Consider the following 12339-nt stretch of genomic DNA (forward strand, 5'->3'; position numbering starts at 1 on the left):
ACGCGAACACACGCACACGGGGGTGGGGAGAGGAGGAAAGTAGAAGGGAAAATGAAAGTGTTATGGGACCTACCATAGCCAAGTGCAATTAACGGGCTTCCAAGTTGCTGCGGAAAGCAAAGCAAAGAGGGTGGGATTTTTTTTTTTCTTGTTGTTGTTGTATTTTGTTCTAAAACGTGTGTTTTCCACCCAGCCGACGGTGGAGGGAAAAAAAAAATCGTTGCCCTCAAAAATAATAAAAATTAAAAGTCGAATAATAATAATAAGAATAAAAGCCCTCCCAAAGGCCACAGGCAACGTCAAAGTGTCCCCGGCAAGCGCTTACGTTCTCTCCGGCTCGGTCCCGCTGCCGGGGCCCATGCTCCGGCTTCCGCGTACCGGGAGCCAGGCCGGGCCGCGCTCCCCCACGCGGGGCCGGAGGCAGGGGCCCGCGGCCGCCAGCGGCGAGTTCCGGGGCGGCGGTGGGAGAACCGGGCCTGGCCCGGCCCGGCCTCATGCACCGCGGGGGTGACGGGGATGAGGGGAGCTGGGGGGCGGCGGGGCGATGGTTATTTTTGCAAAGCAAGGGGGAAAAAAAAAAAATATATATTTTTGTTTTTAAGAAATAAAAAATGAGCCCCGGGGAGAGGGCCGGCGGAGGGCTGGGCTGCGCCTATGGAAGAGCAAAGCTGGCATCGCCCCCGCCCCCCCGCAGCGAAGCCCAACTCCGGCCGGGCACGGCTCCTCCTCGCAGTCCGCAGCGCCCCGGCCCCATCGCTGCCGCCTCCGCCTCTGCCTCCTCCCCTCGCCCGGGGCACCGGCGGCGCTGCGGAGGGGATGCTCCCGGTGCAGGGGCGGGGAGGAGAAAGGCTCCGGCCCCTTTCGCCCTGCAGCGCGACGGCGACCCCCGGCTGATGCTGGTAAGTGGCGGGGGCTGCGGCGCGGCCCCCCCGGGGCCGGCTGGCTGAGGAGGGAAGCGCGGGGCCGCCCTCGGGCTCTGCCCGGCGCGGGAGCGCGGGGTGGGCGGATTGGGATGGAGAAGGGGGGGCGCGGCCCCGGTGCGGAGCTACCGCAGAGCGGGGAGGAGCCGCGGGCAGCGCCGGGCCCAGCCGCCCGCCCCTGTACCGGGCGGGCCGGTCACCCGCGGCCCCGCACGCCCCCAGTCCCGCTGCTCCCAGCCATCTCCGGCCCACGGACGCCCCTTTTCCCCCCTCCCGCACACCTCTGTCCCCACGGACATCCTCTCCCTGTTCTGCAGACATTTCCCCAGCACCCCCAGCAGACACTCCCAGCCCTGCCCCACGGACACATCATGGTCATCCCACCCCCCCGACTCCAACCTCCCCGAACATCCTTCGGCCCTGCTCCCCCAGCCCCTCCAGGCTACCTCGTTTCTGTCCCTTAAATTCTCTTGTGCTACCCGCACGCAGCCCCGCCATCCTTCTCAGCAGTTTCCCCCCCAGATGCCCCCTGTTTGCCCTCCACGGGTCCAGGCCGCTTGGCAGCCAGAGCAGTGGCTCCAGCATCGGGACCAGCGGGGGCTGCGGTTCGCCTTCCTTCCCTAGGCTCCAGCAGAAAGTTGGCAGCGGGCAGGAGCTGGGTTTGGTCGGGGAGCAGCGTCTGGGGTCTATTTCCATAGACCCCTTTTGCATCTGGACTTTTAACCCTTATTCTCGACCAATCCTTTAATTTTTCATTCCTTTACCATAACCACATTTTTTTGTGCAGGAAGGCAACAAAACCTAGATTTCGCCTCCCTTTAGTTTATTAAGGGCTGAAGTGCGCGCTGCACGGCTTTATTTTTAGGCATGCTCCATAGTCTTGAACAAACAGGAACACAATCCCCATCTGTCTTGTGCTCAAATTATTTCAGTGCGATAAATAATATGCTAAATAATTTACTATCTGTATTTTAAATAAAATGAAAGCAAGCTGTGCTGCCGTTCCTCTAGTTTTCATTTCAGCGTTTTCCTCCCTCTTTCGAATGACTCTCTGTTGGGGTTTTTTTTTTCTTCCTTGAGAGGACTCAGCGAGCCCTGATCATTTTTACAAGGGATCAGCTCGATTTTAACAGGGATTTCGCAAAGACCAAAGGTTTGTTTTATCCATCCTTGGATCCCCTTTGCCAGCTAAACCCGCCGTGCACATACCAAGGCCCTGGATGTTACACGCCATAATTTGTGCGTTCGCAGGGCACATTTTTACTGCCACGCAAGTTGTTTCGTGAAGACACCGAAGCGCGGCCATCGGCGCGATGGAAATGCCAGCCACTTTTGTTCCAGCTTTCTGTTAAAACAGCCAAACCCTAATGATTTTTTATATATATATATGTATTTTGTTTTTACACAGTCTAGAACTGCTTTGTTTTGGTTTGTTTTTAAATCACCGTCTGCTCACCACCCTCCCCCCCCACCCCAAGCCACTTCCCTGTTTGAAGGCTGCGAAGAAGGCTCCTGGCTGAAACGAGCATTCTCTTGCCTCACCCCAGCTCCAGAAGCCTGGAGGAATTCAAACTCGGTGCTAACTTTGCCCACACGATAGAGTTTTCATTTTCTGCCTGACACCAGATGAGAGGCAGCGCAAAAATCAGCCAAGAGAAGCATTTGTCAATTTTTAACTGCTCCTAGGGGCTGCTATCGGTGCCTGCTTGGCAGCTCCCCTCCCTCTCGCCAGCACTTTTATTTTGCTGTGGTGATTCCTCGGCTCCCCTGGCTCCTTGTGCTTTGGGGAGGCCGTGGCTGTTCAGCTTCAGTCTCAGTGCTGTGGAAGAGTGCCCAGCTCTGCCAGGCTGTCAGTGCCAAGCTGCTGAGGCCAGTGCTTGCTGGGCAAGGAGAAAAAAGGGGGGCTGATGGATTGATGGCAGGGGGAGAAGTTCACCTGGGGTTTTATTTCCACTTCTGTGCGGGCCTGGGATGTGGGAATGTGGGCAAGGGGGCTTTGCCTGCCTTGTTTTTGTAATGCTTTTAAAGTGCTTTCTGGATGATTCAAAGCCAAGGTTGAAGGGCTGCCGGCCTCGTCTCTGAGACACCACCATGGTTTGGCAGTGGCCTACAAGCACATGTAGGCGTCCCTCTGAATTAATCCCATTTGTCAGATCTCCCTGAGCCCAAGGACTAATCCTGTGTGAACCACAATAGAATGGCCTAGGGTGGCAATGATCTCAGTGCCTCAAGTGGCACCTGTACTCTGCTGCTATGGGGCTGGGGCAGAGTGGAAAGGTCTCAGCAGGCCACAGCTCTGGTCCTGGCAGCCCTGCTGCAGGTGGGATTCACTGCCCAGGGGTGCAGGCTGTGGGGTGCAGAGCTGGGGAGCCACTGCTAGACCCTGCAGCCACCCCAGCCTCAATCTCAATTCCTAGTGTAAACCCCAGACAGAAAAACACTAAAATGACAATAATCCTCTTTTTTTTGTTTGTTTGTTTGCTTGCTTTGGTTTGTGTTTGGTGGTGTTTGGTGTTTTTTGTTTGTTTGGGGTTGGGTTGGTTTTTTTTTTTGGCTTGTTTTTGTTTTGGTTTGGTTTTTTGTTTGTTTGATTTTGTTCCCAGGCTGCCTGTAAACAGCATTCTGAGGAGGGGGAAATCCAAACCCATCCTTGCTGCCTTACTAAAACAACAACAAAGTAAAAAGAGAAAAGAAAAGAAAAAAAAGCAAAAGAAGCAGGAGGGTTTGGGGTCCAGTTTTCTTTCTCCTAGTGGATTCTCACAAGGGTTGAAGCTGAGTTACTTCTATTTTGGCATGGAGATGGAGCAACTGGATCAGGCCCTTTGTTTCATTCCTTAGGTTTATATCCCAACCCCTTTGCAGGCTTCTGACCACCCATCCATAAAATCAGTACTGGGAACAAGTGGAAATTTGCTCCCCTCTCCCCTGAAACCCGCTGCTGCAAGAAGCCAGTGAAATCCCATGCCAGCAGGCTCAGGCTGTTCCCCACTGCCTCATGCCCCCTACCCTTCCTGGTGCTCGTGGGCAAGAGGCCCTGTCCGGCAGTGCCAGATGGCCACCACCTGAAGTCCCGGTGGCCAAGACAGCTGTGCTCGCCCCCTCCCCAAAGCTAGATTTTATTTCTAAAGGGCATTTCATGCTTGCTTTGTGCTGCTAAAATGCCTCAATGCCAAGTCTTGGGCTCAGCCAAGCCGGGGGTGCAGATACTCGTGGAGCAGCACAGGGCTGCGTAAGCCCCTGCCATTGCCAGGGGAAATATCCCTCAGCCTCAGCAGCCTTTTCCTTGCCTTCATTTCTAGCATTTTTTGCAGGGTGTTTTCAAAGGTCCCATTCTGCTGCTTTCAGTCCTGGGTGCTGCCAGCACTGCCAAGCCGCATCCCTCACTGGAAAGAGGGAGAGAAAGGGAAATAACCAACCCATGTTCAGATGGCTTTGTTGCTGCTTTTCAAGTAACTTTTAAGGAGAATATTCTGGTTTTGACCAGAATTTATTTACTTTATTCCTGCATATGGCTCTTGGCCTGGGTCCTAAACAGGCAGAGGTCTGGCCCTGCTCAATTCAAAGCCAAAACATGCAATGAAAGATTTTTTTTCCCCTCCTTTTTTATTTATAAAACAAGTTTTTAACTGGTGAAATTGTTGCTGACAAGGGGGGGATTTCATTTTAAAAATTGCTAGCAGATTTCAGTTCATTATTCTGCAAGAATTTCAAGGGGGGGTAGAAATTTTGCTGTGGTTTTCTTTCTCTTTTCTTTCTTTCTCTTTCTTTCTTTCTCTTTCTTTTCTTTCTTTCTTTCTTTCTTTCTTTCTTTCTTTCTTTCTTTCTTTCTTTCTTTCTTTCTTTCTTTCTTTCTTTCTTTCTTTCTTTTTCTTTCTTTACTTTCTCTTTCTTTCTCTTTCTTTCTTTCTTTCTCTTTCTTTCTTTTCTTTCTTTCTTTCTTTCTTTCTTTCTTTCTTTCTTTCTTTCTTTCTTTCTTTCTTTCTTTCTTTCTTTCTTTCTTTCTTTCTTTCTTTCTCTCTTTCTCTCTTTCTCTCTTTCTTTCTTTCTTTCTCTTTCTCTCTTCCTTTCTTCCTTTCTTCCTTTCTTTTCTTTCTTCCTTTCTTTCTTCCTTTCTTCCTTTCTTTCTTCCTTTCTTCCTTCCTTCCTTTCTTTCTTTCTTCCTTTCTTTCTTCCTTTCCTTCCTTTCCTTTCTTTCCTTTCCTTTCTTTCCCCCCACCCTCTTGGCTACAGGTTAGATGTAAAAAATCAATAAATTCAAATATCCAGATTTCCTCCTCTGTATTTTTTTCCATCAGCTCAAACTCACCTCTTCCTCTTGGATTTGTTGGAAAACAGCCCCCCAAAATCTGTGGCTTTGGTGAGACACCTCCTCTGCAACCCTTCGCAACCCTTTCCCCTGCTTCCATGCTGCTCGGCACTGGGAAGCTCCACCTCACTGGGGCCACTCTCCCCTGAATTGCCCCTAAAATTTGTTTCCTTACATCAAAAGGGAGAATTTTTCCTGCCTTTTCCTTGTGTGTGCCAGGTTTGCTGCTGCTGCTGCCGCCAAACAGCTTGAAGTCCAGCCACGGGGCTGCTGCCCAACCCAACCCAGGGGCTGAGGCAGGCAGAGCTCTGTCGGAGTTTTTGCAGGGGCGTGGATGGAGGTGCTGGGAACTCTGCAGATGCCAAATTTCACTCATTTGGGGGGGGGGGGAACCCAAACAAACCCAAACCCAAACCCAACCAACAACCAAACGCCAAAAAACAACCGACAACCAAACCCCAACCAGGAAATGTTTCCTCACCTGATTATTATTTTTTTTCTCCACAAAAGGAAATAAATAAAGTGCAGCCACTCTCCTGGGCCTGATTTGTCATGTTGGTGCTGGGGGCATGTAGGGAAATTTCTGGAGTGAGGAGTTGGGAGCTATGCAGCCCTGTTTTCTTTGTTCAGAGTGAGTGCATCCAGATTTACATTTTTAACCCTCCCGGCAGATGAGCCTGGCAGACAGGGGCTGCTGCCATCATCCCTGCACCCCCTGGCACAGCTTCCAAACTGCCACAGGCACCCCTTGGCCCCGGCAGCAGTGGAAGGCTCAGCTTTGGGAACGGGAGCAGCTGGGTGCCGTGACCCTAATGGCTTCCTCGTTGTGGCTCTGCAACAGCACCACACGGGCGGCTGCTGCTGCGCTGCACCCAGCAGGATCCCCCCCCAGACACCCTGGTGGAAACAGGAACAACACTCAAAGGGGGGGTGGGGGCAGATAAAAATCACCCCAAACATGCCTTTTCTTGGGGGTGGGGGAGGGAAGCGTAGAGAAGCAGAGGAGCCTCGGACTGGCGTTGGGCAGCAGAAAGTGAAAGTGGCTGGCAGTGCGTAACCTAAGTGTTGGAGCTCCATGTCCTGGCACACAGCTGGCATCCCTGTCCACTGGGTTGCAGTCCCTGGGAGCTGCCAGGGACTCCCCGGCTGCTGGGGAGGAAGGAAAGTGCCCTTTGGTGGCATTTTGGAGCCCGAGGCAGGGAATCATGGGGGAATTTTAATCAGTTGCCAAAGCAAACAGAAGTGTGGGGAGGTAGTGAGCTACCTGCTCCTGCCTTCTGCTCTAGCACTTCCACCTTGCCGCCTGCCACAGCGGTGAGGCTGTGCCCAGCCCTGAGCCCAGCCCTGAGCCCCTATTCTCTCTGTGCAGGTGGTGCTGGGGATCGGGGCTGCAAGCAATACCAGCGGCCAAATTGCAGCAGCTAAAGAAAATCACAGTTCTGATCCCAGGGACAGGTGTGTGTGGGGTTCGCGGTGCTGGCACAGCCCTTATGCCCACGATTGCCACAACAGGGGCCCAGAGCAGGCCCTGGTACCTCTGGCAGCCCTTTGGGTGAGGCGTTTGCCGCAGTAGGAAATGGTTTTTTGTTTGCTAGAGGAGAAAACGGGGCTGGAATTTGCAAGAGGAGAGTTTGGAGAGCACGGCAGAGAATTGTATTAGTTTTCCAGAAGGCGACGTAAACCGGAGGCACACAAAAGTCAAAGCAGGCAGAGTCCCTGCTCCGGGAAAAGTTTAGCAACTCACAGGATCAGTTGCCAGCCTTCATCTATAGCTAAACCAATTACTGCAGACAAATTGGCTGAGTATTTGCCTCACAAAGCTCTCCGGCCGCACAAAGGGTTTGCTTCCCCCCTTCCTTTGCCACGATTTTACGAGAGAGGAAAATTACTTGGATGCTGAGCGTACTGTAAGTAATAAGGGCTTTGAAAATAGGCTCCTAATTAAAAATGATACCACTGCTCGTTTGTTTTTAAGCACACATTAAACTACTTCCCCCCCCTCCACCCCCCCCCCACCCCCCCTTCTTTCTTCCCTGCTGCATTCAAATGTTGGGGTTGCTGGCTTGGTGGTTTTTTTTTTCCTCCCCTTCTTGGTGCAAACTGGGTTTGGTTTTTTTTTGTGCCATGATTCTGGTTTGATTAGACTCTCCCTGCCTTCCCCCCTCCCCCCCCCCCCCCCCTCCTCTTCCAGGGTCTGCTTCAAATTAGCAAAAGCCAAATCCAAGGAGCTGGAAAGGGATGTTATAGAATTTTCCGTGTCCTTCCTTTTTTTTTTATGTATTTTTATTTTGTTTTAATTAGTGGGGACTGGGCAGCTTGGCTGAGCAGGGAGGAAAAAATGGCTTTTGTGGTTGCAGTAGTTGTGAGCTGCATGGCGCTGGGGCCGCGCTCGCCAGGCGCAGGGGGTGACGGAACCCATGCTTGCCAGCCCTGGGGCTCGGTGAGGGGCGTGTTGCCCGAAGCGTTTTGGGCACGGGGCATCGAGTGGTGCTGGCAGATGGGAGATTGCTGCCCTGGCTTGCTGTGGTGCTATGCTGAGGTCATTCCCTCTGCAGAATCCCGGGGTGGTGAGCAGGGGACTGGGGTGGTGGCAGAGGACAACCAGCAGCTTCACCGCGGTGTCCCAGTCTGAGGCCGGGTGGCATCCTAGGAGCCGACCAGCACAGGAACATGGAGCAGGTGCTGAGGGATGTCGTGCTACCTGCCCAAGGCTCTCCGAGGCATGTGGTGGCACCCGATGGACACATGGGTGACGACTGCCTGGGCTGGCTGCCATGGCAGTCCCTGCAGGCATGGAATCACCAGAGGAAGTGTCACCATGCTTCAGCAGCATCCCAGCAGGTGAATGGGTGCTGTTCGGCCACGTGGCATCAGACAGTGGTGCTGGGGGCCAACCACCTCCCTGCAGGGTGGAGAAGGCAGGTGGTGGGGACTTCAGATAGACCTGGGAAGGGTGCATATGGGCACAACAACATTTCACAGTCCTGGCCTGGCTTGGCTTGTAAACCCAACATTACTGCAGGAAGAAGGGCCGGGGGTGGCACCTTCAAAGGCTGCAGAAGGCACCCGTGCCTCAGTTTCCCCAACCGCGCACTGTGGCTGACTCCATCCATTTTGCTGATGGGGGATCTCGGGGAAGGGCCTGGAGAGTTAACAGCAGTGATGCCTGCACATGCTCTGCCTGGCCTTGAAACGCAGCCAGATCCCAGCTCTAGCAACAACAGGCACCATTGTGCGGCAGCAACCCCATGCAAGCACCCAGCTGCCGCCGCAGGCAGGGAGGCTGCAACTGGCGGGTGACAAGTGGACTTTGTATCTTCACTTCAGGCTGGTGGTTGTTGTTGCTGCTTCTTCTTCTTCTTTATATTTTTTTTTTTCAGAGGAAACATGGAAAACAGGGCAGTTGGCTCCCAGCATTTCTCCCAGGCCTCTTTGCAGTGAGAGGGAAAAAAACCAAACCACTAATAATTTTTTTCAATGCAATTGCTTGGCTGAGGTTTTTGGCATCGTTTTGTTGGGTTTGCTCCCCCTTTCCTATTCCATCTCCCCCATCTTCCCTGCTTTTTTATACATTGGATCTCTTCCTGTGCTGGCCACAGATGCATTTCTTCAGAGGGGCCATGTTTACCCAAGTGGCACCGTGTTTGTCACCGAGGCTGCCTTGCTCCGGTGTGTAAATATGTGGCGTGCTCCATGTGACTGCAGCAAACATCCTTCTGCTGCCTGCCAGTGCTGGGGCAGTTTCTTCTCCCTCTCCAGCAGCTCCCAGCTCCCTCCTGCAGGAATGGGGACCAAGCCTCCTGTCTGCTGCTCCCCAAGCACTGCCTTGGGGTAGGGACCAGGCCTCCAGCTGTTTTGGGGTTAAGAAGGGGTTCTTTGGTCCCCTCCCTGGGCTGCCTGCTGGGGTCAGAGGCAGAATCTGTCCCTGCTATCCCACTCCTGTGGAGCTGCAGAAGAATCACCACTTCCCCCCCGTGTTCAACAAGTGGGGAAAATGAAGCATGGCTCTGTTGGTGGCTTTTAGCTGTTGGTGGCAGCAGGAGTGGATCAGTCCTGCAGAGGAGGATTTTCCAGCTGGATCCTCAGTCTTTTTAAACCAACATTTGTATGCCTTTTGGGATGAGTGCTGTTGCCACAGCAGAGACATGAGGTCTTGCACCCCACTCCCAGCTCAGTGCATAGTCCATGGTGGGCTGCATGGGCAAGCACCATTACAGGGACATCACTGAGGTCAAGCATCAGCAGGGCAGTGGGGAAGGTGCCTAGCCCTGACAAACTACAGCATGGAACCAAGACAAGACTCGCAGCTGCTCACCAAAATGCCAGTGCTGGCACACCACACCTGCCTGGGCATCTGGCTATGTGCCCAGAGCAGACTGAGAGAGAGAAGGCAGTGTCATGGGTGGAGAAGTGGAGCCAAATCTCAGCCCAGAGATTACATTTAACATTCAGTTTTATATTCCCCTTCCTATAGCCTGGCAGGACTTTGGTGCTTGCAGAGCCAACAGTTCTCACAGCCACAGCCTACTCACCATGGGGCCATCCTGCATCTGTGTGTCCCCTCCATCCTGCCCTGGCTCCGAGATCCTGACTGAGAAGCATGGAAGCAGAAAGAGCCTTCCAGATACAAGGTGGTTTGGAGAGATGGAGGTACCTTGAATTCAGGGTTTCTTTAGCCAAGGGTAGGCTTCTGCAGGTGCTTTGCTGTGGCCAGGCACCATGTGAGTATGCATCCTGAAATTCCAGCCCTCTGTGTGTGCTCATTTCCTCCTGTGCTTGCAGAAGAGCCCCCAGGGTACTGGACCTGTTACCTGCCCTTGGCTCTTGGCCCCTGGCTGCCACGGTGCACAGGGCACAAATGCAGAGGGAAATCAAGCTGAGTGCAAAACACAGAGCAGGGGCAGCAATTCCCCATCCCAACATCCTGTCAACATGAAAAGAAACTGACGAGGAGTCCTCAGGCTGTGCTGCTCCCACATCCAACAGGGTCCCAAATTGTTCCATAAATGTGGAGCTCAGGTCACATTTCCAAAGCCCTGGGGAGGACTCCACTAGCCCCAGCCTTTTGTATGGAGCATCTCTGGCCATGGGGCTGGGGGTCTCCAGCCTGGTGCACCCCAGACCTGCCAACACACCAGTGCAGGGCCATACTGGCTGCAGGCAGGTCTCACCCTGCTCCTGCCCCATCTTTCTACATGAGGTGGAAAGTGCCATGGCAGCACTGGCTTGGGGTTGCTGGGGAGGCCCAGGCCGCCTGCCCTGTGGCACCATAAGCCCAGCTACAGCTCTAAACTGGGAAGTCTGTCTTGAAACCAGTCTGACTAGAATAACTGGGAAGGCAACTGTGGTTTCTTTTCAGGAAAAAAAAAAAGAGATCTCAAAAAAAAAAAAAAAAAAAAGAGCTGAAACTGTTTTCATTTGGACAAAAAATGTTCCTAGACATTTTTCCACATTTTGCCAGCATGCAAGAGCATTTGCTTTTCATTTTTCAATAGAAACCCAGAGAAATGTAATTGGAACTTCTGTTTTCCCTGAGGAAAAAAAAAAAGAGAGAGAGAGAAAAAAAAGAGGAAAAAAAGGGGGGAAAAAAAGGAGGAAAAAATGGAGGAAAAAATAGGGAAAAAAAAAAAAGAAGAAAAAAAGGAGAAGAAAAAAAGAAGAAGAAAAAGAAAAAGAAGAAGAAAAAGAAAAAGAAGAAAAAGGCCATTGCTGAAAATCCATTTTGGTAAAAACAAAGCAACTTGTTGAAAGAAAACCCTTCCAGAACTGGGCCTGGCCTGCACTGACACAGTTCCCCCTGGGCTCTTCTCCTGCCTGAGCTGCACCAGTATGCAGGGTGCCCCTGGGGCTCACTGCCTTGATGCCAGCAGCTGCTGGTGCACTGCACAGCCCCGGTGCCTTGCCCTCTGCTGGGAGCTGGGGCCTGGCCTGCGAGTGGGTGCAAGGGGACAGTGAGGCATCCCTGATGCATCCCCACCAGTCCCCCATGGCCTGCCTGCGTTTTGGAGAGGAGAGTGAAACAAACATGAGATGGCCTCAAACACTCTGTCCCATGGTGCTTTTTGGAATAGTGATAATTAAATTCAGACTTTTTTCCTTTCAAAATGCCCTGGAAAAATCCAATCACTTTGCAAATCAAAATAAGCATTTCCAATTAATCTCTAACTCGAACCACATGGCTTTTAGGGAGCATGGCTGCACTCTGCTGAGATGCTATTTTTACCCTGGTGACAGCTCCGGTGATGTTGAGAGTGTGCTGCAGGCAGGCACAGCGCGGCCGAGGTGCTTGGGAGCTGCCAGAAGGCAGCTTGGGGGCACGCTGTCCCTGGCCCTGCAGGTGTGAAGGTGCTGCCTCATCATCAGTGTGTGGGCGGGTGACAGCTCTTCCTGATGGCTTGCAGGGACATGGTCTGAGGCTTCCCGAGTTCAGCTTTCCACCTCTGATAGGGCGGCAGTGACCCCCTGCTCCTCTCCACAGCCAATGAGTCCCAACACCAGCGACTCCCAAACACCTCCCCTGAGGCTTCACAAACTCATGGCAGGCAGCTGGACCTGCCCCGTGCTGTCTGTCAGGCTAGACACTGGGGCTGTGCCAGGGACAGAGGTGATCAGGGGTGGTGTGAGGGCAGCGCCAGTGTCACAGGGTGAGGAAGAGAATATTAAATGCTCCCCCTGAAGCAGCCTCCTGGGTTTACTGCAGATATTCTGCCAGCAGGTGAAAATCCTTGGCCCTGCTAGAGTGGCCAGCACTGCCTGGCACCGCTCCCAGTCATGCCAGTGGGAGGAATTGGTGGCAAGAGACTTGAGGTGCCCTTGTAGCAGGTGAGGGCATCCAGCTAAGCAATGGAGCCAGCTTCCACCTCCTGGTCCTTGTTCCCCACCCTAGTGGCATTTCCAGGGCCCCTCCTTGGTCGTGCCAAGGCAGTATTGAGCAGTGCCAGCTGCCACCTGCCGAGCCCGGGGGGGTGTCTATTTTTAGCCCTGGCTGGGGATTTGGATGCTAAGCAGCCAGCACCTCGCAAGCTGATTTGAGTGCTAAGCTGCAAAGCTGGGGATGTGGCCAAGGCAGACCCAGATCTGGCTGTGGCCTCCAGCTGCCCCCGCAACAGCCAG

The 12339-nt window shown here is 53.0% G+C and overlaps 1 protein-coding gene across 1 annotated transcript in view; it reads right to left on the bottom strand.

Annotated features, from left to right (window-relative positions):
• Positions 1-207, bottom strand: part of NFIC (nuclear factor I C) — a 40437-nt gene extending 40230 nt beyond the window's left edge. The window contains exon 1 of the mRNA XM_068156447.1: positions 74-207. Within this exon, the coding sequence (XP_068012548.1) occupies positions 74-76 (3 nt within the window). The 5' untranslated portion in view covers positions 77-207. The remainder of the gene's footprint in view (positions 1-73) is intronic.
• Between the last annotated feature and the right edge of the window lie 12132 nt (positions 208-12339).

This window comes from Melanerpes formicivorus, unplaced genomic scaffold (assembly GCF_026170545.1).
Source record: "Melanerpes formicivorus ecotype bairdi unplaced genomic scaffold, bMelFor1.0.p_v2 SCAF_34, whole genome shotgun sequence".
Classification (NCBI taxonomy): domain Eukaryota; kingdom Metazoa; phylum Chordata; class Aves; order Piciformes; family Picidae; genus Melanerpes; species Melanerpes formicivorus.